Below are 27,085 nucleotides of genomic sequence, written 5' to 3' on the forward strand. Positions count from 1 at the left end.
AGACACACAACATGAATATTGATATCCAGTGGTGTAAAGTAACTAAGTAAAAATACTTATTACAGTGCCTAGTGGAGGTCTACACACCCCTTGCACAGTCTACACATTTTGCTGCCTTAAAATTGTATTTAAAAAAAACAGATTAAATTTGATTATTTTTCCTATCGATCTATACAACTTGCTCCACATTATAGAACATTTATAGAACATTTTCCAAATGACTAAGAAATACAAAATGTTGTATTGATTGTGTATGTCCCAACACCCCAGAGGTAATACTTGGTGGAAGCACCTTTAGCAGCCATTACAGCTGTGAATAATTTGGAATCATATTCTACCAACTTTGCACAACTCTTAGGGCAACATGCAGCAACATGTGAAGGCTGTGCAAGGGATGTGTAGACTTTCACTAGTGACTGAAAGTCGTTTTTTTGTAGTATCTGTACTTTACTATTTATATTTTTGATTACTTTAACTCCACTACATTCATAAAGAAAATATATACTTTTTACTCCCATATACAAATGCTTCATTTATAAATGAGTATTGGAGTCTGCCCCTGGCAATCCGCAAATAAAAATCAAGAAAACCATGTTTTCAGGTTTGCTTAATATATTTTAAATTATTTATATTATTTACTTTTGATATTTAAGTATATTTTAGCAATTAGATGTACTTTTAAACCAAAAACTTTTGCTCAAGTATTTTACTGGGTGACTAACTTTCACTTGAGTCCTTTTCTATTAAGGTATCTTTACTTTTACTCAAGTATGACAAATGGGCACTTTTTCCACTACTGTCAATATCTGATCGCCTAGAATGTATGCTTTATTACAGCCCTCCTTGCGATATTGTGACGTGAGTGTCCAGTGTTAGTGAAGCCTGATATTCAGGCCTCCTCACGGGGCCAAATGGCATGCCACTCCACTGGCTTCTTTTTCTACAGTAAATTACCCTAATGACATGTACTGTGATCACTAGGGGGTGAAATGTTAGAACTCACAGGATCACTGAGGTGAAAACTCAGTTCACTGGAGGAGCAGTCCGTTTACTTTCTTCAGGCACCATTTCATGCAGGCTCTTTATTCTTCCTCTTTTGGACCATTTACCTTTGGCACTGTCATGTGGCTGTAGGTGCACACCATCACATCCCTTTTGCCATTTACAGGTAACTTAATTACAGGTAAACTGAGGGAAGGACTGTGTGTTTCTGTGTGGATTTTTGTTTATCACCAATCTGAATTACTGTACTCGATGTCATTTTGGATTAAGTGTCAATATCTGCAGAAGTAAAGGTATATTTCCATCTAGATTCTATAATATGAAGGCGTGTGTGCCAGAACCCACTAATGTAATACTGCTAAAGTGTAAATGAAGACTTCTACTAGATTAATGATTCAAGAGGACTGGAGAGGGAAGTCTAAAGACCCTGGGTTCATTCCAAAAGGCTATATAGTATACTACCCTATATAGTGCACTACTTTTGACGAGGGCCCATTTGCCTCTGGTTAGGGAATAGGGTGCCATTTGGGACGTAATCCCTGATTTAGCAATGCTGACCAAAAGCAAAATCATCCAGGTTTTGTAATGAAGTGACAAGTTTGATTTAACTGGGTGATATGTCAGCAGATGCTAGATGCTTAGGTCCCATGTGGTTCATTTGGTAGAGCATGGCTCTTTCAATGTCTGGGTTGTGGGTTCAAATCCAATGGGAGACCGGTATGGAAATGTACTACTGTAAGTCGCTCTGGATAACAAATGTAAAGATCCCTGCACATTTTTACTAAAACTAGGTCTATGGCCTTGCAGTAACATACTGTACAATATGTATTGTCACAAATAGTTAAGTAATAGGAAGTATTGAGGTGTGGTAATGACACATTTCCAGCTAGTAGATATTCAAGCATAGTTTATAATTAGAACCAATCAACCCGCAGAAGAAATGTAAGAACGACCTGAAGATGACTGTATTTAGAGCAGGCACAGATGGCATGGTGCATGCAGTCAGTGCCTGCTCAATGATTGGCATGTAGTTGTGTGTATGTAGACTGAATTCAGAAGATGACTCATCCTTTCTCTGTAAGCCCCCTCCAGATTTAATGAAATGACTGCCTATAATATTGTGTATTTGTGAGTCTATGGGTTTCATGCCATCTAGTGGGCTGTATTGTGAATGATTTAGCTGAACATGCAGTCTAACACTGTGAATGGGCCCATAACCTGGTTAATCTGAACGAGAATCCATGTCAATGGTCAAACAACCACATTTGCAAAACAGCACAATAGACTTAATAAATCACAAATCCGATACAGGTTAACTTTGTTTTATTCGCATAATTGGAATAATTGCACAGTAGTGGAGCTTGTTCACTTTTCATTACCTCTGTCTGCAGTTCACTTCAGAACTGGAATAAAGATGGTCGGTCCTGGTGAATCTTTCAGAGTCAGATGCAGACAGGCATCCTGGCTTAGGAAGGCCACCAAAAATTCTGAGATTTCCTTACCCAACTACAACTTTTTCCATCAAGATAGAACTGCCAAAGGGGGAGGAGTTGAAATCTACTGCAGAGATAGCCTGCAAAGTTCTGTCATACTTTCCAGGTCTATACCTAAACAGTTCGAACTTCTAATTTTAAAAATGAATGTCTCCAAAAATGAGTCTCACTGTTGCCGCCTGCTATCGACCCCCCCTCCGCTCCCAGCTGTGCCCTGGACACCATTTGTGAATTGATCGCCCCCCATCTAGCCTCAGAGTTCGTTCTGTTAGGTGACCTAAACTGGGATATGCTTAACACCCCGGCAGTCCTACAATCTAAGCTAGGTGCCCTCAATCTCACACAAATCATCAAGGAACCCACCAGGTACAACCCTAAATCCGTAAACATGGGCACCCTCATAGACATTATCCTGACCAACTTGCCCTCCAAATACACCTCCGCTGTTTTCAATCAGGATCTCAGCGATCACTGCCTCATTGCCTGTATCCGCTATGGGTCTGCGGTCAAACGACCACCCCTCATCATTGTCAAACGCTCCCTAAAACACTTCTGCGAGCAGGCCTTTCTAATCGACCTGGCCCGGGTATCCTGGAAGGATATTGACCTCATCCCGGCAGTCAAGGATGTCTGGTCATTCTTTAAAAGTAATTTACTCACCATCTTAGATAAGCTTGTGCTGTTAAAAAAATGCAGAACTAAGAACAGATATAGCCCTTGGTTCACTCCAGACCTGACTGCCCTTGACCAGCACAAAACATCCTGTGGCGGACTGCAATAGCATCGAAAAGTCCCCGCGATATGCAACAGGGAAGTCAGGAACCAATACACGCAGCCAGTCAGGAAAGCAAAGGCTAGCTTTTTCAAGCAGAAATTTGCATCCTGTAGCTCTAACTCCAAAAAGTTTTGGGACACTAAAGTCCATGGAGAACAAGAGCACCTCCTCCCAGCTGCCCACTGCACTGAGGCTAGGTAACACGGTCACCACCGATAAATCCATGACAATCGAAAATTTCAATAAGCACTTCTCAACGGCTGGCCATGCCTTCCTCCTGGCTACTCCAACCCCGGCCAACAGCTCCCCCCCCCCCCCCCCCCCTCGCAGCTACTCGCCCAAGCATCCCCAGCTTCTCCTTCACCCAAATCCAGATATCAGATGTTCTGAAAGAGCTGCAAAACCGGGACCCGTACAAATCAGCTGGGCTAGACAATCTGGACCCTCTCTTTCTAAAACTATCCGACGCCATTGTTGCAACCCCTATTACCAGCCTGTTCAACCTCTCTTTCGTATTGTCCGAGATCCCTAAAGATTGGAAAGCTGCCGTGGTCATCCCCCTCTTCAAAGGGGGTGACACCCTAGACCCAAACGGTTACAAACCTATTTCCATCCTGCCCTGCCTATCTAAAGTCTTCGAAAGCCAAGTTAATAAACAGATCACTGACCATTTCGAATCCCACCGTACCTTCTCCGCTGTGCAATCCGGTTTCCGAGCCGGTCACGGGTGCACCTCAGCCACGCTCAAGGTTCTAAACGATATCATAACCGCCATCGATAAAAGACAGTACTGTGCAGCCGTCTTCATCGACCTGGCCAAGGTTTTCGACTCTGACAATCACCGTATTGTTATCGGCAGGCTCAATAGCTTTGGTTTTTCTAATGACTACCGCGCCTGGATCACCAACTACTTTGCAGACAGAGTTCAGTGTGTCAAAATGGAGGGCATGTTGTCCGGACCTCTGGCAGTCTCTATGGGGGTACCACAGGGTTCAATTCTCGGGCCGACTCTTTTCTCTGTATATATCAGTGATGTCGCTCTTGCTGCGAGTGATTCCCTGATCCAGCTCTACGCAGACGACACCATTCTGTATACTTCTGGCCCTTCCTTGGACACTGTGCTAACAAACCTCCAAACGAGCTTCAATGCCATACAACACCCCTTACGTGGCCTCCAACTGGTCTTAAACGCTAGTAAAACCAAATGCATGCTTTTCAACCGTTCGCTGCCCGCACCTGCCCGCCTGACTAGCATCACCACCCTGGACGGTTCTGACCTAAAATATGTGGACAACTATAAATACCTAGGTGTCTGGTTAGACTGTAAACTCTCCTTCCAGACTCATATTAAACATCTCCAATCCAAAATTAAATCTAGAATCGGCTTTCTATTTCGCAACAAAGCCTCCTTCAATCACGCCGCCAAACTTACCCTAGTAAAACTGACTATCCTATCGATCCTCGACTTCGGCGATGTTATCTACAAAATAGCTTCCATTACTCTACTCGGCAAACTGGATGCAGTCTATCACAGTGCCATCCGTTTTGTTACAAAATCACCTTATACCACCCACCACTGTGACCTGTATGCTCTAGTCGGCTGCCCCTCGCTACATATTCGTTGCCAGACCCACTGGCTCCAGGTCATCTATAAGTCTATGCTAGGTAACGCTCCGCCTTATCTCAGTTCACTGGTCACGATAACAACACCCACCTGTAGCACACGTTCCAGCAGGTATATCTCACTGATCATCCCCAAAGCCAACACCTGATTTGGCCGCTTTTCCTTCCAGTTCTCTGCTGCCAGTGACTGGAACGAATTGCAAAAATCGCTGAAGTTGGAGACTTTTATTTCCCTCACCAACTTTAAACATCAGCTACCTGAGCTGCTAACCAATCGCTGCAGCTGTACATAGTCCATCTGTAAATTGCCCACCCAATCTACCTACCTCATCCCCATTCTGTTTTTATTTTATTTACTTTTCTGCTCCTTTGCACTCCAGTATTTCTACTTGCACATCATCATATGCTCATTTATCACTCCAGTGTTAATCTGCTAAATTGTAATTATTCGCTCCTATGGCCTATTTATTGCCTACCTCCTCATGCATTTTGCACACACTGTATATAGACTTTCTTTTTTTCTACTGTGTCATTGACTTGTTTATTGTGTTATTGGCTTGTTTATTGTTTACTCCATGTGTAACTCTGTGTTGTTGTCTGTGTCACACTGCTTTGCTTTATCTTGGCCAGGTCGCAGTTGTAAATGAGAACTTGTTCTCAACTAGCCTACCTGGTTAAATAAAGGTGAAATAAAAATACATTTAAAAAAGGCATGGTCTCAGTGTTGTGTTGGGGCACCAGCGTGGTTGTCAGCATCCACATATTTAGCAGATGTTATCGCAGGTGCAGCGAAATGCTTGTGTTTCTAGCTCCAACTGTGCAGTAATATCTAACAATACAAAACAACACACAAATCCCCCAAAATAAAGAAATATCAGAATGATTCAGCTTGTGCCAAGCCCACCCAGTTCTGGTCTCTGTTAAAGATTGTGTAGAACTGCCTCATGAAGACCTCACCCAGGATCCACTGATCATTGTCCCAAGCAAAACCAGTTCTACAACTGGAGCCATACTGGAGAGAGAAGAAAGCGGAGTATAACTGCAGGTGGAAAAGTAGCCTGGACAGCCGCTACTGGGTGCTATTGTCCACTATCATCTAGACTTAAAGTGCCCAGAAGGTGATACACTCGTGTCCCCTAGCGACCGGTTCGTATATAACACATCCTCCATTCAGGCTGCAACGGCGTCGGTTTCCTCCTTATCTCGATTTAATGGTCTGTGGGTGGAAGGGAAAAAAAAAAAAAAAACGGAAAATATGCCCTTTTTTAATGATTTATTTTTATATATATTTTTGCTTTTACCCCTTTTTCTCCACAATTTCGTGGTATCCAATTAAGAGGCAAAGATCGAGCCATGCGTCCTCCGAAACACAACCTAACCAAGCCGCATTGCTTCTTGGCACAATGCCCACTTAACCCAGAAGCCAGCCGCACCAATGTGTCGGGGGAAACACCGTACACCTGGCAACCGTGTCAGCGTGCACTGCGCCCGGCCCGACACAGGAGTCACTAGTGCGCAATGGGACAAGGACATCCCTGCCGGCCAAACCCTCCCCTAACCCGGACGACACTGGGCCAATGGGTCTCTCGGTCGCGGGAGAATCTCTAGTGGCACAGCTAGCACTGCGATGCAGTGCCTTAGACCACTGCGCCATTCGGGAGGCCAATATGCATAATATTTTTCACCACCAACTTCTGGATGTTGCACACCGGGTGGGTCTGTTGTTTACCCCTGCCTGAACATGGTCCGCAACATCAGCATTAGCCACCCCACATGGTGGTGGGAAAAAAAGTATTAAGGAGGAAACCCGACATCTTTGCAGCCTGAACAGAGGATGTTTTATGTATGAACCAGTTGCCAGGGGACACATAGCAGCAGGGCTAGTGAAAAAGTTTATCTCTGATCTTAACAATGTTGAGTCCTTACATTGCAACAAGGAATACAGATTTCAGTAATAGCATTGGCACATTGTGGTGATTTTAAATTGAGTGACCCAAGCAGGGCCGGAGTTATGGGCGGGCCTTAGAGGGCCTGGCCCACCCTACCGTATCTCCTTGTCCGTCCAAATAAAGTACTGAAATATTGATCATTTATTTGACAGAGACAAACAATCTGATGCTGTCTGGACCAAAAGATTATGGCATGTCATACTACTTCTGGCCAGACAGCATCAGATTCTGTACATAGGCTACATACAGCAGAGAGGAAGAGGCGAAGCGAGAGGGCTCACTCTCGCCAAAATATGTCCAGTATAAGCCCAATGCGTTTCTATCGAATAATATGCCGGCCGAAGCTTGTCGCCTGCCTTCCCGCCTTTGAGACAAAGACTTCAATTTTTAGAGCGGAGACATGAGTATCTTATCATTATATAATGATCTCTGGTTTCAGCCTCTTGCGTTTTGGAAAAGAAAGTGGCGGGTGCACAGTGCACTTTTAGGATACTGGATTTCGCCAAAATTATACAACTACTCCTGTCTAAATAAAATCATTAAAATAATTCACCAGGGAACATGACTTAGCCACAGTCGATCATTAGTTTCTTTTTTAAAATAGCTGTGTATTATTTTAAAGCACAAGTGTGTTTGGGAAGCCCTCCATCTGTGTAGTGCGCGTGGCAATAGGTCTAGCAAATTGAGTTGCGGCTGTCAGTGAAAAGCGTCTAAAATATGTGTGAATATTATGTGGCTTGAGTATAATTTTTAAATGTTGCATCAAGAAGAAAGGTAGAGGGGTGTGGCAAAAATATAGCGCGTCCATTTGGCAATGTCTGATTGTCTTAACTTACCATATACACCACTCATTTTTTTCTTCGCCTCATACAAGTCAAGGAAGAATTAAGAAAATGTACCGTTTTTTTTTTTTACATCCATTGCGAATGATAGTTCCTCAGTATTTGGAAAATCGAAATATCATGATTGATTATCCCATATATCCAGTGGAAACGTCAGAAGCTCACTGGTGCAGGAACCTCTGACATGCTGAGCACACCGCTCGCGTCGGGTGGGCGAGCGTTGCAAAAATAAATGTGCACATACATGTTATTCAATAATTGCACCCACATGTCAACGATCATCTGCGTAGCCAAGCGCTAAAATAGAACTTGGTTCTATTTGTGACTCTTGACCCTCTGCAAGTCCTGCCTCTCACATCTCCTCAATGGTTTTTAGAAACATATACCCACATGGGTGATTGAAAGATGAACTGAGGTCCACACTCCAGTCCAGTTGGTGGTGGTAATGCACCTTAAAGTTGGTTGCCTACCGCTATATAAAGTCCAAAGAAGAAGAAGCCTGAAGGAGGAGCATATACTAGGAACAAACTCGGTTGACCCTTTTATATGTGGAGTAACTGTCAGAGTAGAGGACCTTGCATTTAAGGTAAAATAACAAACCAAGGTTTATATCCCAGGACAAATTAGCTAGCAACAGCAAGCTAGCTAGCTAAATTGCCATAAATGTTACATACTTTTTGACCTGTCCCCAAGTTGGTTCAGAGTTCGTTTTGATATTTCAACCTGATTGCGTCTGGTGTGGGTGGACAAAATCAACATGTGCAGGAGCGGTCTGGTGTTTATTTTTTATTTAACTCTGCAAGTCAGTTAAGAACAAATTCTTATTTACAATGAAGGCCTACCCCAGCCAAACCCGGACGACGCTGGGCCAGTCCCTATGGGACTCCCAATCACAGCCGGATGTGATACAGCCTGGATTCGAACCAGGGACTGTAATTCCTCTTGCACTGAGATGCAGTGTCTTAGACTGCTGCGCCATTCTGGAACATTGTAAGGCGGGAACATTGTAAGGCAATGCGCGGGCGAGCAGCTCCACTCAGACTGCCAACCAGAAAAAATATGAGCGGGTGCAGAGAAGCACGAGGCTGAACTTCACTCAACTTTCTACAATATTCTCCTTTAGTTACACTATCAACGTTTTGCTCTAATGTGGGAATTGTGATCGAATCAATGCAATATTAGCCACTTTCAACGTAATATACCAAAACAAAACGAACTATGCAAGATTTAGTATGCAAAACGAACTGTGCGAGAGATTTTCTTGTAGGCATTGGAGTAGGATTCTATTGCATTGACAGGCACCCCTCAGGTCCATACTTTACACAGACCGGTGCGCCATAACCAATCAGAGCTGCAGTAGGCCTATATGCAAATAGCCATTGCCATATTTGGATCTGTGCCATTCCCTTTGAACTGGGCTGTTTAGGCTACAGTATGATCGGTCGCCAGTAGATGCTCTTGAGATCAAAGTGAGAGCTGCATGTAGCCACGATTGCACACATTTGTTCATATTCTTTGCTAGTTAGTGAGTTATTAGCCCAGTTATAGTTAATTTCTAGTCAACAATGGGGGGGGTGGTTGCTTCCAACAAGAGCACAAAATGTGTGCATTTCTCGCCATCTGGGAAAAGCAATCAGATATAGAGCCTTTTAATGTCGCAAAAGCGATGTGTTGTATTTTGAGAAAGTCTTGAATAAGCTAAGTAGCCAATAGGCAGAGCGTAGCATAATTTGTCTGATTCTCTGTAATAATTGTATGGGAATAATAAATGTTATTTTGCAAAGTGGTTTCTTTCATCAAACAACATTTTCAGTCACCTCCTTGTCTGAAGGACAAATGGATAAACAGGTTGGCAAGCCCTGCATCAGGGGCGAAAATCTGATATCAACTTTGGGGGGGACAATTACATGACATTTTCTCAAGAGCAATTCCTGAGGGGGACACCAAAAGTAGTGCTGTAACACATAGCCTACATTGTAATATGGTAAATGTATATTGAGGAACCAAAGAAATAAGGTGTTTGCCGTACTCCTAACTACCGGTACCCAAAACTACACAACTACTCACAACAGCAATACCATTGCCTTTAACAAATCTTAGTTCAGTCACCAGTTTAAGTTGAGAGTGGTGGTATCCATGGCATTTTCCAATTATGTTCCTATTTTACAAGTAAAAAAATGGAGAACCTTTCATAATGTTGCCAAACAAAGACTCAACAAACTTACCTGAGACTCCCTGTCTCTGCCAGTCTGTCCCTGCATATCTGTCCCCAACTCTGCTGTCTGTGTGCCATCTGTTGCCTAATCTGCCTAATGACATCATTGTGAAACATTTCCATTAGAATTTCATTTCTTTCTTATGAACATTTTATCAACTAGTCTTTGAGATATTAGGCTACTAGGGTTCTTACTTTGCGTTTTGGTGTACTGAAAAATACTCTGATGTCCGTCTTTTATTTTTCTGCCATTTTTCTACCTGGCTGGCTACACACACAGTGTGTAGGTTATTTACAGTAGGAGATGGGCTTCTATCATCTTATCTTTTATCATTCTATTTGGGCTTCGATCTAAAAGGTAGCTAGCAAATGTGAAACGGATTAAAATGACAAGAGTTGACAGCTGTATGAGTTCACCATTTACACAACATATGCTGCAACCTTTTGTAATTTTAATAGTTTGTTTCATATTGGCTGGCTTCCAACAATAGCTGAATTTGCAAAGCTAGCAAGCACCAATTCAGTTTCAGTGGTGTTTGCTATAATCTTTGCTACCCGGGTTAAATAAAATAAATAAATAAAAGTTCCCTTGCGACAATTTAGCTTTTGCAACGAGACCATTAAATATATTTAAGACAATGGTAGAAGAGAGTGTAGTTCTGTTCAGTTTGGACTTCAGTTTATCGCTAACCTTATCACAGGGACTTTGAAGCACTAACTTACAGTAGATACACCCCTCTGTTACCTTGCCAGTGGATCAAACCATTGTGAGGAAAAGGGTGGGGGGGGGGGGGGGTCGCAATGTTTTGAAACTTAAAAACGCGCTATTAAGTGTCTATAATCAGCACAATTGCTTTCATTGCGTATTATTAATATTATTTAAATTACATAGTTATGTTTCAGTGATATATTGGGGGGGGACAAATCATATTTTTCCCAGGATGGGGGGGTCGTGTCCCCCCCGCGATTTCCGCCCCTGCCCTGCATGTTTTAGTTTTTTTCAAAAATCTCATGGCTGCTACACATTGACTGCTACTGTAGGCTGACGATAGAACAGCTATTTCAGCTATGTTAAAATGTTATGGGATGCATTTTTCTCCATAGTTTTTGATGGTTGGCCACTCTGGTAGGCCTACATTATGGTCACATAGCCACAGTAGCCTACTTGGCCACTGTTAAAACTAACTTAAAAGCATGTACAGCCTCAATGTTCACAATAAACACATGCCCGAAGTTGCACATAACTTTCACAAATTATGTGCAACTCAGCAGACATGAAATTTGCTCAGTGCCCAAAATAATTAGAGGGAACATTGCTCTGAGGGCCCAGAATAGGCTAGTTGATACAATGTTGCAAGTTCGCTAGCAACAGCTCCAGGCAAGACCAAGTGATGATTTGATACAATGTTGCACTTCACTGGGAATAGCTCAAGTCAAGACAAACAGAAAGGCAGGCAGAAAGGCAGAGTAGAGCGATAGAGATACATGTGATTGAAAGAACCAGAATTTTCATCAGGGTATTTTCTACTGTTTTTATTTGTCAGCTTTAGGGCTATGTATTTGACTTAGTTGACAATGGAAGTTAAAGGCCTACGGCTGCATCTGAGTTGTATGCTCTCATTTATGTAGCTGCCAATGGTTCCAAGTGCATCAGTGTGTCCATAGGGCAAAGGTTAGTGCTCTCGCCATAGTTGAATTTTAACTTTTAGATTTGTATCATTTTACTTCAGATTTTTATGATTAACCATGTGACAAAGATTTTGAGAAACGAAAACGTTATTATTGAAATGAAACTTTTCCACAAAAAAATGTGCATATAAAAATAATAACTGACATGCAGATCAGTATAAATGGAAGGATAAATTGTAAGCTTCCCTAAACTTGAAACTCACAAGCTGCCTATTGTTTTTAGGCTACTGTTACAGGCATAAAAAAAAAATGTAAACGGCCTAGCACGTGCACACATAGGAAGTCCCGTGAAAATGTTTTCCCCCCTGTTGGAAATCAAAGGCCCATCCAAATGATTCGTTCCGGTGCCGGGTGTGTGGCTTAAGCTTTCTTATTGAGCATCGCTCAGTATATGCTCAAACGGAACATTACACTACATTTTAGCGATACTTACTGTGGAAAAATAGGCAGACGCTGGGAGAGTGAAGCTGAATCCATTGATGTTAAAGGTAATCTCAGGCATGTTACTGCATCTCACGATACTCTGTAAAGTAGTAAAGAAATGTATCCTAAATATTTTCTGAAATTCACTGAGCCACTTATTAGTACCATAAATGAGTTGTTCCGTTATTATACATATGAAAAACATAACACTGTGTTCGTTTATAAGATTGAGATCCAGTGAAACCCGCCTGTATGCTCCCTGGGAGGCCCGATGATCTCAGTGGTGCCAGAGTCAACTATAGCTTGGCAGCCAGCTACACACACCACAGTATTCCCATTGTACTGCAACAGACAGGCACATTTATTTACTAGGCAAGTCAGTTAAGAACAAATTCTTATTTACAATGACAGCCTAGGAACACTGGGTTAATTGCTTTGTGCAGGGACAGAACGACAGATTGTTATTTTGTCAGCTTTGGGATTCGATCCACCAACCTTTCAGTTACTGGCCTAACGCTCTAACCACTAAGCTACCTGCCACCTTAAGACAAATAACATCACTATTCTATAGAGTCATCAACAACAAAAGTACACATAACACCAATGACTGCTCATGAGTTTGAACTTGGTTGGTGTCTTCTGTGGGACAATGATAATCTTTTATTCTGTTACACATAAACTAATTCATTAGCCGTCCACAATATTACCTGTCTACTTTATACTGCCAGTAGCCAGTAGGTTGAGAGATGGGAATCCATTGGATGCTTCCTTTGAAGTAGGAGGGCTCGGTTCCTCCCAGGATTAACAAACTGCCATCTACAACCCTGTCCTCCAGTGAAATCTCACTTGGTCAGTTAGATGGAGAACAGGTCTTGGGGGATCTTGCCATGTTTCCAAATGTTGCCAAATACAGGAGTGCCTCCCTTAATTGACAGCTGCTTGGGGAAGGCCAGACCCATAATCCCATCCCATGGTAATGTCTGCATGAGTGTCCCCCACCAGACTCCGGCCAAAGATATGGTGTCACTGATCTGGGGGAGAAAGCAGTCACACACATCCACTCAAAATGCTGTTGGTGACATTTAAGAATGAGAACTACAAGCCTCTCTCAACAGCATAAATTGAGGGGATTGAATGTGATGTGGCTGTATTTGTTACCGAGAAGCCGGTGTTTGGAGGATATATTGGCACGGGTGTTCATTGAGGGCAAATATATCCTCCAAACACCGGCTTCTCGGGCATTATCACTTTTATACAACCGGTTACCATATTCAAATAATTATTTACATATTTTCATTAAAAACGCTATTTTGATAAATTTATTAATACAATTTCTTCCTTCCACAAGATATAACCCCGACACAAATCTTGTGTTGGGCCCCAAACCGGCTGGTCTTTCGTTCAATTGGTTCGGTTGCCAGAGAAGCAACCCAGTCCTTCAGTCTTTTTGTTCTGTATTTACGGACGCGACCCAGTCGTTCGTTCTAAATGTTCCTCTGCCATACTGGCTGGCAACATTCTTATCCCTTGCTTGCTAGCCAACTACGGCTAACTTACAGTCACATCAAACAGTGCAGACAGAATGACAGCAAAGTAGCTGCATTTGCGTTTGTTTAAGCTGTTTTCTAGTGACATTTATTTGGATACATCCATAACAATGAGCTAATGATGCGCGATTTCGCCTGGCGTAGAAAACGTGCTCTAGTCAGGACACCTATTCAGAGGAGCTAGCCAACAACACAGCTAACACAATCACTTCAAACTGAAGCTGGAAAGACAGCAAACTAGCTGCACTTCGTTTCGTTTGAGCTGTTTTCTATTGATAGTTCTTTGTATATACCCATAAAAAAATAATGATTCATGATTTCGACTGGCTGAGACAAGCTGCCTGTCTGTCTGTCTCATCCCGACACGTTCATTACTATGCGACATCTGGAGATCGAATTTGAATGTTGAAACAAAGTTGTCTGTCTCTCTGACATTTGCAAGGTTTATACAAATCTCTGCTGTTGAAAACGAAATGTTAGTCTAAAAGAAATGTGAGATAATGTCTAAATGCAATTTATAGTGGAGGTCAGGTAGCCAGTTTATAATAGCAATAAGGCATCTCGGGGCTTTGTGGTATATGGCCAATATACCATTGCCAAGGGCTATTCTTACCACGACGCAACACGGAGTGCCTGGGAAAATGCCTATTTACTCTGTTCTGACTGCACAATCCACTCTCATCAGCCCAGCCATGCTATTTATGCAGTAACAATGAAATGCTTTGTCATACCCGTGGATTACGGTCTGATATACAACGGCTGTCACCACCCAGTTTATAATTAAGCAGTAATGCCAGAGGTGTGGTATATGGCCAATATAACACGGCTAAGGGGTGTTCTTATGCACGACGCATAGCAGAGTGTCTGGATACAGCCCTTAGCCGTGGTAAAGTGGCCATATATCACAAACCTCCAAGGTGCCTTATTGCTATTATAAACTGGTTACCAACGTAATTAGAGCATTAAAAATATATGTTTTGTCAAACCGTGGTATACGGTCTGATATACCATGGCTGTCGGCATTCAGGGCTCGAACCACCCAGTTTATAATGTTACATTACCAATGTGAAAGAAAGTAAATAGATATTTATGTTTCTCACTATTATGGTGTCATATCCCACATCCCCTGTCATTTAACCAGTGACATATTGGATGGAGAAAGTCTCTGAGGTGGGCTGCAAGTTTCCTGGTTTGGGAGAAAAGTAGAAAGAGTAGACATGCTTTAAAGGGGTAGACAACTACATTCAGTCACGGGCTGATTTGTGTCAGAGCAGATGGTCGGGGCCAGGAAATAAATATAATCATTTGTACACTGCAAATTGACCACCACTGTGCCACAAAAAGTATTCCCACAAATAAAAAATATATTTAACAGATTTCCTAAATGAAACAAATTTTTATCTGAATTCCTGGTGATTTGTATTTTACCTAAAAATAAAATCCTAAAAATAAGGGCCCAAACACTTGAGGTCCCCACAAAAAAAAATCACTCAGGGTGGTTTTGGCCAGCAGGCCGCTTGTTGCCGACCCCGGATTTAAAGGAACATTTTTAACAAATACATAATATCTTATTTAGAGGTTACAGTTCCACAACAAGGTATTATTTCATTGTATCACTGTTGTGCATCTCTATCATTCTGTACATACTCACTGCAAGCCTGGCTGCTGCTGCAGTGTAGAGGGCACCCACAGGTCAGCAGAGCCTGTGTCAAAGAGAACCTTGAACAACTGAGGGGGTGTACCGATGGCGATGACTCCATAGTATGTGGACTGTGTGAGACAGAGTCAAGGGAGAGAAATTCATATGAGGAATGTTTCAGCCCGACACTCAAGTTAGGCTGAGCAGTCACCAATGGAGACAGACTGGGCTTTAGGTAGGTGCACACACCTCATGGGCACCGTGGCATCCCCAGGCCTGGTGTTAAATTTGTCTATGGGGTTGTAGGGATACTTCCTATTATACTCTTCATACAGACCCTTGTCAACCAGAGCCTGCCTGGCTGGCTGACTTCCCCTTTAAATAGAGTAACCCTGGGCCACAAAGTGGACATCACTCGTTTAGCATCAGATAACACAACACTACGACCATCTACTGTGACTCAGAGAGGAACAGAGCTTTAAAACAGTCTGATACTGCAGTTAGAAAAAACTGTTTTCCTTTCAATTACATTTCAACATATTCAAAACCTACCCTCAAGTCTCTCTCAGCAACACAATACCCTACATAATTCAGAGATTATATACTTGAGAAGGCACTCAAAGGGCCATTAAGGCAAACAGCACAACAGCTGACTTCATCTCACCTGCTCAGTTACCTGGGAGTACAGTACACTGGACAGGGTATGAACAACCCTGGCCTTTTATACACCCTAGTGTTTGGACAGTGTTCATTATTCCCAGAATTTACCCCTCCTATACGTCTGCCATATCTAATGCAGTGATAAGAAACTACTTAACAACAATAAGAACAGAGTTCAATAGGTTAATATATCAGATAAACAGACTAGTTCACCTAACAATAAACAGACTAGTTCACCTGAAACCTTTCAAACAAAAATGTCTTATCCATGCCTCAAATGATCCAACAATTAGGAATAAAGAGGGTCTAAAAATAGAAGCAATAGTATAATTTCCATAGAATCTTTTTGACGTATGATCCTGCACCGAGACAGGGCAAACAAAGGTAGGAGCAGTGCTCACCCAGTGTTTTATGCCAGTGAGGAACACCTGCTCTTTCCATGACAGACTGACCAGGTGAATCCAAATGAAAGCTATGATCCCTTATTGTCACTTGTTAAATCAACTTCAATCAGTGTAGATGAAGGGGCAGAGATAGGTTAAAGAAGGATTTTCCAGCCTTGAGACATGGATTGTGTGTGCCATTCAGAGGGTGAATAGGCAAGACAAAATATTTAAGTCCCTTTGAACGAGGTATGGTAGTAGGTGCCAGGCGCACCGGTTTGAGTGTTTCAAGAACTGCAACGCTGCTGGGTTTTTCACTCTCAACAGTTTCCTGTGTGAATCAAGAATGGTCCACCATCCAAAGGACACCAAGCCAACATGACAACTGTGGGAAACTTCAGAGTCAAGATCGGCCTTTCGAGACCTTGTATAGTCCATGCCCCGGCGAATTGAGGCTGTTCTGAGGGCAAAAGAGGATGCAACTCAATATTAGGAAGGTGTTCCTAATGTTTTGTACACTCAGCGTGAATTATTTGAAGTGGCAAGTGTTTCTATTTGTGTACTGTTGTCAACTGCATGAGACTGACGAGCATACAATAAATCTACATCTGCACTAATGAAGTGCGTATACAGTACATGTAGGTCACACCTTGTTACAGGTTAATAATAAGTCACATAGATAAACTGGAACAGTACGTCATGACTCAGCATTTCCCACAAAGATGTCTGTAAAATGGGGCTGTTGACTTTTCAGAACGTGAGCATGTAACACATGAGTGTGTACGATTGGTTTTAGTTTAATGGCTTCAATTACCCATATTATTTATGAATGGCCATTTGATACAAAGAATAGTGACTTTAATGACTGCAAATAAAGGTCTGAGCGTACTTTTTGCATACTTGAGTCTGATGGGAATTGTTCAATTGTTTGCGTCTCACCAATTTGATTCAATTATCACTAGATTAGAGTGTTTTTAAACAAGATAATGTCAGTAATAACGTTTCCGATTTCCCATGCGTCTGAATAAGATCTAAGTGACGAAGGTAATTGTCTAACTTCTTTAGACAACTCTGCCCTCTAAAGGACAAAGTCAGACATCATCATAATTTACACTGTCTTATAATTTCGTAAAATTGTATTTAATGCCAACAGGTTGTAACATTGTAAAACTGTAATAACGTTAGATCATTCAACCTCATCTTCAAATGTACAAAATAAAAGAGAACACACTAATAAAAAACAACAGCCATGTTTAAAATAAGACTCTTTATTAAAAAAATCATTCTACAAATTGTTTTAATTGAAACGTAATGTGGTATGTACAAATTTTAATTAGCTCAAATAGTAAATAGTGACTCTGGCTAAATGCACATTAAATGGCAGCATTAGAAAATGTACTCACCAACGTGTGGATCCCTTGTCAGATGAATTCCTTGTTTAATACTGTATCAACCAGATGTTTGTTAATTAGATAAAACATTAAGGTAAAACTGTTTTCAGGTTGTATGACTCTTCCAGAGCAGAAAGTTTAATGGAGCAAGCTTCTTTATTTCCTCCTTTTCTGAATGTTGCTCTTGTGAAACTCAAACGTGATTAATCCCTGTTCACTTCTTTCATGAGGAACACAAAAGGAGGTCATAATACAGTAGTATGGGGTTAATGTGTATTTACTACAGTGCATGATGTAGTACCTGCTGCAAACGGTTTCCTGGAGGATTAATCGATGAGCTGAGGACTGAAACCGGGCCACATCCTTAACACAAAGACAAGACTGGCCAGAGAAACAACAAACACATGTGGCACATTAAAACATGTCATACAAAAATCGAAATCCCCTGAAATTCTACTGGACAAAATTAACAACTTAATATCACATAAGGATATGTTCTAAATAAACCAAAGCCTTCAGTATGAAACAAATTAACTAAGCGTTATAATTTAGTAGAAAAAAGCTGATTGAATCTTCTAGAATCGTATTGTGAATGGTAAAAAGACCGCATTGACTGTTCAAAGCCCCCTGGGACTAGTGATGTCTAAGAGAAAGTCACTACTTACCGCTTCATAACGCAAAGGCAGCGTTATCTACTGTGAAATAAGTCATTCATCAAAACCCATTCAATATCATCAGTGAAGAAGGCGCTGCATGATCTGACAACATAACACAACTACTGATGATCAATACTCATGGCATATTTATACATCTATCCTTTCTGCTATTCTCAACAGGAGGTGGGGGCACGAGTCCGCTGCTGTTCTTCCATTTGTGTCTAATCTATCAAATGCAACTGTGAGATTATTTCACGTGTCCCTGTCATTTTATGCAGTTGTACAAGCAGTATTGATCATATCAGGCATACTACCAGGTCTTCAGGCACCTGTTATCAGATATTTCCATCACAGAGATTTCTGTTAAACTGAATGTTATGCTCATGCTGCAGACATAAAAGGCTGATATTTTCAAGAGCGTGTCACTCCCCCACTCATTATAAACAGGGAACACACTATCCTACCCATTCATATCATTAAACAAAATGGATCCTGTCTCCCCTGATAATGTGCAGTTCTAATTTTAACTCTAACATTTGTTCTCTACCAGTTGTTCTTCCTGCATGCTGTTACATAGCGCATCTGAATATTTTACAATTTTTAAAACAATATAGCCAGAGGATATTATTAGATTTGTGTATGATTTTAGGAATAGTCCTGACCTAGCTATTTATCTATCACTCCCCAGTTACACTTGACAGAGTAAAATGTCATACTCAATTTAACTTACTGGTATGTGACACACACATCAGAGGGACTTCTATTGGTTAAGCAATATTTTTAATCTAAATTTGCCTGTGACAAAACAGCATGCAGGGAGAAAAAACTATTTACAACGCACTGTTAATGAATTGTATAACAGACCTATGGACATTTTGAAAGTGAAACAAAATGATCATGGAGCAATACACTTCTATAAATTGTAACCAGTGCTATTATACTGATGGCATTGCTTTAAGGAGATGTCTATGCACGTTTATGTGCAATATATACAAGTGTATGGTATTACATTTATTATGAACCAGGTATCATTAATGAACGGCTTATCTGCTTGCCTCATATATAGAATGCATCTAAGTACACAATACCAGATTAAGTGATTTTCAGGTGTTCATAACAAGGGATCAGACTGTTTTTTGTTTATACGTACCAAAGTATGTCGTTCAGGCTGGCAGCAATCTTTACCTGAGCAGGGACAGGTGTCTGTGGGGGGAAGGGAGGTGCCTACTCCTGTCATAGACAGGCAGAGCTCAAAACCTCTGAGAAGCCTTGTGTTGCCGTCCAGGGTGTGGCACACACAGTGGGTTTCTCGCAAGGCAGGATTTGCATTTCCTACCAAAGTTTACATACCAAATCCGCAACTATGCTAGTCAGGCCTGGAATCCTGGCACTAAGCCGACTGTTAACTGGGCAGTGCCTCCTGTGGATTCTGGATCCCTGATGGCAGCCCAATGACGGTCTCTTCATTTTGATTTCATATTCACTTAGAATAAACATTAGAACTAAATCAATTCAAATCATCGATCCCTGCACAGGGCGGGAGGTTCCTTTCACTGGGAGTGGCACATGGTGGTTTGTGGAAAGCCTGGGTGCCGAGTCACTTTCATCCCATGGTGGGGTACCAATGTAAACTGACCCTAACACAGTAAAATATTATTCCTGCAGGCTTCAACGCAGGGAGAGCAAAGCAACTGGCAAATACACAAATAATTAAAACTATGGCTCCTTGTTAAGCTGGAACAGATCTTGAGGCATTACCCTCCTAGCTCTGCAGGGTTGTTTTCGTCAGTAGAGTTGAGTGGACAGGACAGGCACTCCAGCTGTGTGTTGTTGGCCAAAGTGACACACAGCAGGAGGTGTGGTGTGCAGAGCAGTGGAACACCCGGGACAACTGGATCAGTGGCCCAAGGTGATGACAACAGCGCCACCATCAGAGCAGCAGCCAGCAAGAGGTGAGCCTCTCTCCAGCCCCCGTTGTAACAGCTCACTGGAAAACAGCTTCATCACCTACGGCTATGAGGACCAGAGATGACACAGGAGTAGGGCCCCACTCCCACTTCAACGGGACACTAGGGACATCTCAGCAAAGTAATGATGGCCAGGTAAAAGGTGTGGGGGGGTGGGGCAAATTTGGGCATTAACAGCTGGAACATCAGCAACTCTTCAAAAAACGGTGTCAACAATGATGGTGAGCAATGATGTCAACACAAAGATTTGAGCTCTTTCCCTTGCTCTCAACACTTTTCTTTTTCCTTTCTGGTCTGAAAAGGTGCTCCCATTTTTCACACAGGCAGGGCCAGGGTTTTTAAGTGCAAAAGACAATTCCTTCGCAACACAACAGAAAAGGTCACAAAAGTCGTCTTCCAAGGCAGAAACATTTGTTTTCCCACGAAAGAGAACATTTATTGATACCGAAACAAAATCTATGAAGTGCAAGCTGCACTTTGTGTTTTTTGACAACTACGTCTTAGGCGCATGTGCAATTGCGGTTTCCATTTTTTCTCCAAAAATCAGGTGGACACAGCACAAAGCATTTTTTCCATTTAAAACACGGGAAATGGCATCACAAAGCATTAACACAACGAGCAGTAAATTCTGAGGAAATGCACAAAGGGCCACTGTGCAAAGGACCCTTGCCCCTGTGCATTCTGGAGTATTTTTGCGTATGGTGTTTTCCAGTGTCCAACGGTGGTATGGTGGTGTTATCCACTCTGGTATTCCTTGCTCAAATCTGAAGTGTCCATAACATACATACAGTAATAATTTTATACAAGAAATGTCACTTAAAATACATTTTTAAATAAAACGATGTTTTTTTTAATAAAAATGCCAATATACTTTGAATTCTAAGTAGAAGCAGAAGGCTATGGCATTAACAACACTACTGGTGAGTTCCCCAAGTATAAAGTTGGCAATTAATGTAAAAGCCAAATTGAAAATCAACAATTACGTAAATTAACTTCCACTAGTATTTGGAAAGATTTTGATACATATGCTTAATGCCAGTCAACAAACCTTATCCTTAGTTTAACTCTAAACAGAATTTAAGTACACTGTTGAACTAAACCAATTGTAAAAATCTATATATGTTTTAGGGACATACATACTCTTGGTCCTTGAGAGCAAATAGAAAGGTATCCTGTTTGAAAAGTGAGTCATACATTTGACATAACTGATTGAACTCATTGGAGAAATTCCATTTAGATAAACTACGTTCCTTCTCACCTTGTTGACTCACTTTTGTGGAACTGAAAAGACTATTTGAAATGGCTCTGTCTAGCTTTCTGGAAGGCTAGGCAGTCTAAATGGTTTCTAGACAGTTCTCTCAGAACCAAAAGGGGAAGTCATCAAGGGACACATATTACTGCCATGGGGGGCCATCATCATTTGGTTTAGAAGCTTTATTTCTCTCTTTACTATGTATAGTAAAAGACTTAAACTTAACTAAGCCATTTAACTGTGGGGATGATTGTTGGAAATAACATTACTCACAATATAAAAACCAGGATAACATCCTGACCTCAAGGACCTCAGTGGCACAGGAAAATAGTGGTAGTTCTTATTTAGTCAAAAATAATACCCTCTATGGAATTTGTGTGGCATCATCTCTATTGAATGAACCCAAGGATCATAGACCTGTTGACAATCAAAACCATTCTGGATTTACACTAATAGATTCAATATTTGGATATTGCCTAACTAATAGGCACTTTTAAACTAGACCACTCAAAAGAAACTTATGAGCCTTGTTTTTTGTTTTTTTACTATTAGTCTATATAGTCAACAGGGCAATGCAACACTTGTAAAACAAACTCTGATATCCTAGATTCTCTTATAATGTATCACACAAAATAATTGTTTCCAACATTGAAAATTCAAACTTAACTGTGAGTGCTATTGGTGCCAAGCAAAGATACACTGACAACAGTCGGTGATACAGTAGGTGAAAATGTGAGCACTTTGGCGATTAGAAATAACAAAAATCGTCCCAATTATGGATCAAATAAGTAAGACCTTATCAAACAGCAATGTTTAATTTGAAAATATTCCAGGTAGTTTTATGTAAATAACTGAATTTCAAAACCTTTCATGCCCCTTTACATTGGCTGCTTGATAGAGACTGGTATATTCCTATTGATCAACAAAAGCAGACGCCAATTTTACTAATAAATTATTGATAACGCAACGGAAACCTGTATCGTCTTACAGCTACACACCTTCACAGGGCTCCTAAAATATGGCATGGCTTATCTATTACCAGTCTGACTAAGTGTAAGAAATTCAAATGAGGAGATAACTAAGTGTAGTTCAGTTTTTTTTCAGGTCTCAGATTAATTTTACATGCTTTTATGTTCTACTGCAATGAATAGCAAACAAGACTTGACACCAGATAAATGATTGTTTGCAAATACAATGGATGTCAGATTTTTTCCAAATAAAAAGGCAATAACCAATGTAGTTGTGATTCACAAAAATGCATAAATTACTCTACAGATGAATGATTTACAGATTAGTTGCGCAAATAGAGAAAGGTGAGTCTACTTTGACTTAACCATTTTCAATTAAATGTATCCACTTCTTGCGATTTAAATTGTTCACATTAAAAGTAGACCACCAATAGAATGTAATGCAGGCTACATGCTAATGCATGCTGAGTTGACAACTTAAAATATCTGAAAGGCTTGTTATTTTTGATTACCAAATGACTCTTAGTATAGCATTGTGTTCTGCCAAGAAGTTCTACTTGTAGCAAGACAGAAAGCTATCAACCCCACCCTGTTCCCTGTTTCAATGACAGCTAAATCCCGTAACACATTGTGGGTGTTAATGTGCTACCAATGCATCACACACGAACGATTCTCATTTTATGAGGCTCCTCGGACAATGACCATCACCAGGTAGTCCTCTTCGGTTTTGGCAAGGGCTTTAGCTGAGGCATCCATGAACTGCTGGGAAAAATCACAGGGCGGGAAAGCGTGAAGAACTCCTGCGCCGTCCTTGTCACGGGTGCCACCCACAGGCAGGCTGATGACGCCGGCTGCTTGCTTCTGCTTCAGGTAGGAGACCAGGTTCTTTAGAGGCCTCTCGGTGGAGCTTCCCACATCCTGGGGCCCCTCCTCACAGCTCCCGGGCACAGCCAAGAGGACAGAATAGCCGCTGGGGCCTGCAGTCTTGATGCGACGGGACACCTCATCCAGCTTGGGCTGGTCCAGACGCAGGCGCTGGGTGATTTTTAGCTGGGACACCTGGCCACCAGTGGAGCTCTCCACCAGTAGTCTGGCTGCCACAGCTAAGTCCCCCTCTAGCAGGTGCATGGAGATGGGGAAGCTGCTGTTCTTCAGCAGGAGCACGCCCTGCCAGGCCTGACACAGCTTCTGCCCCCCAGCCCCCTGCTTAGACTGCAGGCTGGACATGGAAGAGGAGGGGTGATCAGAGCGGTCCTCCCTCTTTACAGGGCTTGTGCATGAGTCACTGGCTTTGCGTTTTCGGTCCCGTTCTGGTAAGGCTGGGCTGGCTGTCCGCAGCCGCTTGTCCCCAGGGCCACGGCCTAGGCTGCCCCGCTGCTCTCTGACGGGAGAGGGTCTATTGGAGCGTGGAGGGCTGTAGCGCCCCCCGTCCCGGCTGCTGCCACCAGGGCTGTGCTCCAGAGAGGTGCCGTGACGACGACGCCCATGTTCACTGCTGTTTGGTGAGCGGTCCGGGCGACGCCCATCCTCTAAAAGGCGCCGTTTTCGGGCCTGGTCTCTGCTCTGCAGCTCCCGTTCCAGAGACCAGGGTTCACGTGAACGCCTCTCCAGGTGCTCCACGGGTTCAAAAGATGTCCCTCGCACCCTCTCGCAGACTGTTGGGCCAGCCCAGTCTGCATTGTACAGTTCCCTTTCCCTGAAGCGGAGTGGGGGTGGAGGGCTCCTCTCTCTGATTCTGATGGCCTCGAGGGTGGGCCGGTGGATGAACGAGTCTGCCACTAGGTCAAAGTGAGGCGGCAGAGGGAGAGGCTGCAGGTACTGTTGCTGGTAGCGGAGCTCTGTGTCAGCAAAGTCCACCCTAAGTCTCCTCTCAGGACCACCCAGAGGAAAGCCACGCATGTGGGAGCAGGCGGCCTGGGCAGCGTCCAGGCTCTCATACTGGATGTAGGCCCACGTGTCCCCCTTCCTGTAGTCTATAGTCCTGATGGTGCCGAAGCGGTCAAACTCCCTAGCCAGAGCAGCAAGGGGGACCCAGGGGCCAAGACCCCCCACCCACAGCCTGGTTGTGGGTGTTGCTTTGCCATAGCCAATTTTAATAGGGTTGTGACACACCACTTTTCCTGACATGGTGATCTTAGCACGGTGAGCCATGTCCAGGTTCTCGAACTTTAGGAATCCATAGGTGCTGTTCTGTCCGCGAGCGGATGTCCGCTTGATGTCCACCTCTGTGATCAACCCAAACCTGTCAAACACCCTCCTCAAGTCATTCTCTGTCACTGAGACATCAAGGTTGCCAAGAAACAACGTCCTGTTGGCCCGCTGATCATCTTCAGGGGAGAGGAGGTCCTCCTCACAGAAAGCTGCACAGTCAGGGATGAAGGGTGGCCGGGCCCTGGCTTCATAGATAGAAAATTCCCTCTCTCTTTCCAGTTCTCTAGGGAGGGAGGGAGGGGGGAGGCGGCCCAAAGCTAGCTGCTGCAGTCGGAAATCTCTGTATCCTAGCCCCGTTGGTGAAAGGGGTCTTTGGACATGCAAATGTCTGTGTCCTGCAACTCCTGCATATGGATCTTTTTCGATGGGGGAGCGGCTCCTCCTCCGGTTCATGTACACCGCGTCAATTTTTAGAGGGCGGTCATAGAGTACCAATTTGCCGCGTGCGTGCTTGGCCGCCTTGGCATCGTCGGGCCTTCTGAAATTCACAAATGCCACCCTTTCGTCGTTAACTCGGCTTATTTTGACACTCACGTCCCCAAATTTCTTAAATTCGTGAAATAATCCATCTTCAATGTCTTCGTCGCTCAACTGAGAGCCCAGTTCGCTAATTTTTAGAGTCTTGTACTCACTTTCGTTACTCGGAAGAGGCCGCGGTTCCCCACGAGAATTGGTCCTTGTCGTGGGGTCCAGAGCAATGCTAATGTGTAGCTTGCTACTCGAACCAGTTGTATTAGCATATCCATGGCTACTCCCAGTTCGATTTGACACATGTCCGTCAAAATCTCGACAGTCTCTCTTTTCAGATGGTAAACTCCGTTTTACCGAACCACCACTTTTGACAGAACTATTCCCGTTGCTGCCTGCCGTCGAGAGTGTTCCCATTTTCTTACTTGTTGGGTGGCTTCCTCCCCGATCTCGAATATCGTCCAGAATCCGCGAGCGCTTTTTAACGGGCGACCGCTCCTTGCCTTTCATTTTTAGTAGACTGCAGTTAGCGTCTTGAAAGCGATATATTCTAATCTTACTACACACTGTTTTTGTCTCTAACTTAAGTAAGTAAAATGTGATTTAAATTCAACTCGTAGGCGAAAGGTCCGCCATGTTGAAGAGCAGCATTAAAAGTCCCGCCCAGCTTTGGTGCTTGGTGGAATGCGGCTCGCGTAGAGAAGAACGATTGGTTCCACACATGTCACTCAACACAGTATGGGTGCGGTTCTGGGCCTAAAATACAGTGAGGAAGGTCAGTAACCTCTAATATCTTAGGCTTTATGTATGAGACACATAAATGTTAATATTATAGTAGGCCTATCCTTTTTGGATCAGAGGGAAATGCAACAAGCTAAAAATAAGATTGCGCCATAGAAACTCCAACACATTTTTGTATTGTTTAGTGAAGATTTAGAAAATTAGGCTGAAAATGTAGGCTAAGGCATATGGTAGGAAATAAGAAAAAAATGTGTGCTTTAAAAATAGAAACTGATAAGATTAATAAAAGTAGTAACAAAACATTACAATGAGACTCAGCCTATAGATTGTTTTATGTCTACATAGTGATCTGCTCTATACTGATGTAAATTCTTTGAGAGAGTGTGAGAGAGACACATCATGTACAATATCAATCAAAGTCATGAAAGAGATGGGGGAGAGTGAGGTGGAACTGGTTAGTGGTAGAGGAGTTGATTAATGAGGCCTGCATCGACTGACAGGGACTGACACATTTATTTCTGGGGCCTACTTAGGTAGAACCTCTCTGGTTATGTCCCAAATCCTCTATATATTGAACTATTTTTAACCAGGGGCAATAGAGCTCTGGTCAAAAGTAGTGCACTATGTGGGAATAGGGTGCTATTTGGGACACAATCTCTCTGTCTGTACGGCTGCAGCCAAAGTCACTGGCACCAGTACTGGTGCACTGCCAGAGAGACATCGGAGGAGTGATGAGGAGCAGCTGGTGGAGAAGAGGAAACCTATTCATAACTGTCATTTGCCCTCATTACAGCCAGACAGATGCCTCAATTACAGCAACAGTTGAACCAGGAGGATAGGGTAAGCACCATAGCTACAGTACAGGCCTTTGGAGATACAGTATCTACCCCCTTTCATTAATTTGTGCAAATTTGTAAACTTTAAGTTTATTATTGTTAAATGTCTGATTCGCATACAAATACAATTGCATTACTCCTTTTGCCATGAGCAACCTGTTGCCAGGTGGATGTGAGAAGCACAATAACCACTAGGGGGCAGACGGGTTCCTCTGATAAAGTGCTATGGACACTGAGGGCATAGGCCTCCTTCTAATTTCTTTCTCACTTCCTGTGACACACCTCAAGGTCCAATGAAGGACCAACATACACAGGCTAAACCAGGTTACCATCCAACCTTTTTTTATCCAAGTAA

General features: G+C 42.6%; 1 protein-coding gene across 1 annotated transcript; it reads right to left on the minus strand.

Moving 5' to 3' along the window:
* Window positions 1–17,492: 17,492 nt before the first annotated feature.
* Window positions 17,493–25,820, minus strand: LOC106565663 (RNA-binding protein 15-like). The gene has a single exon (XM_082959263.1). The coding sequence runs from the start codon at window positions 25,661–25,663 to the stop codon at window positions 23,153–23,155; it is 2,511 nt and encodes an 836-aa protein (XP_082815389.1). The 5' UTR covers window positions 25,664–25,820; the 3' UTR covers window positions 17,493–23,152.
* Between the last annotated feature and the right edge of the window lie 1,265 nt (window positions 25,821–27,085).

This window comes from Salmo salar, chromosome 12 (genome assembly GCF_965601325.2).
Source record: "Salmo salar chromosome 12, fSalSal1, whole genome shotgun sequence".
Classification (NCBI taxonomy): domain Eukaryota; kingdom Metazoa; phylum Chordata; class Actinopteri; order Salmoniformes; family Salmonidae; genus Salmo; species Salmo salar.

Excerpts from the sequence above, each read along its gene's own strand:
- LOC106565663 (XM_082959263.1), bottom strand. The coding sequence starts at position 25,663 with ATGAAAGGCAAGGAGCGGTCGCCCGTTAAAAAGCGCTCGCGGATTCTG.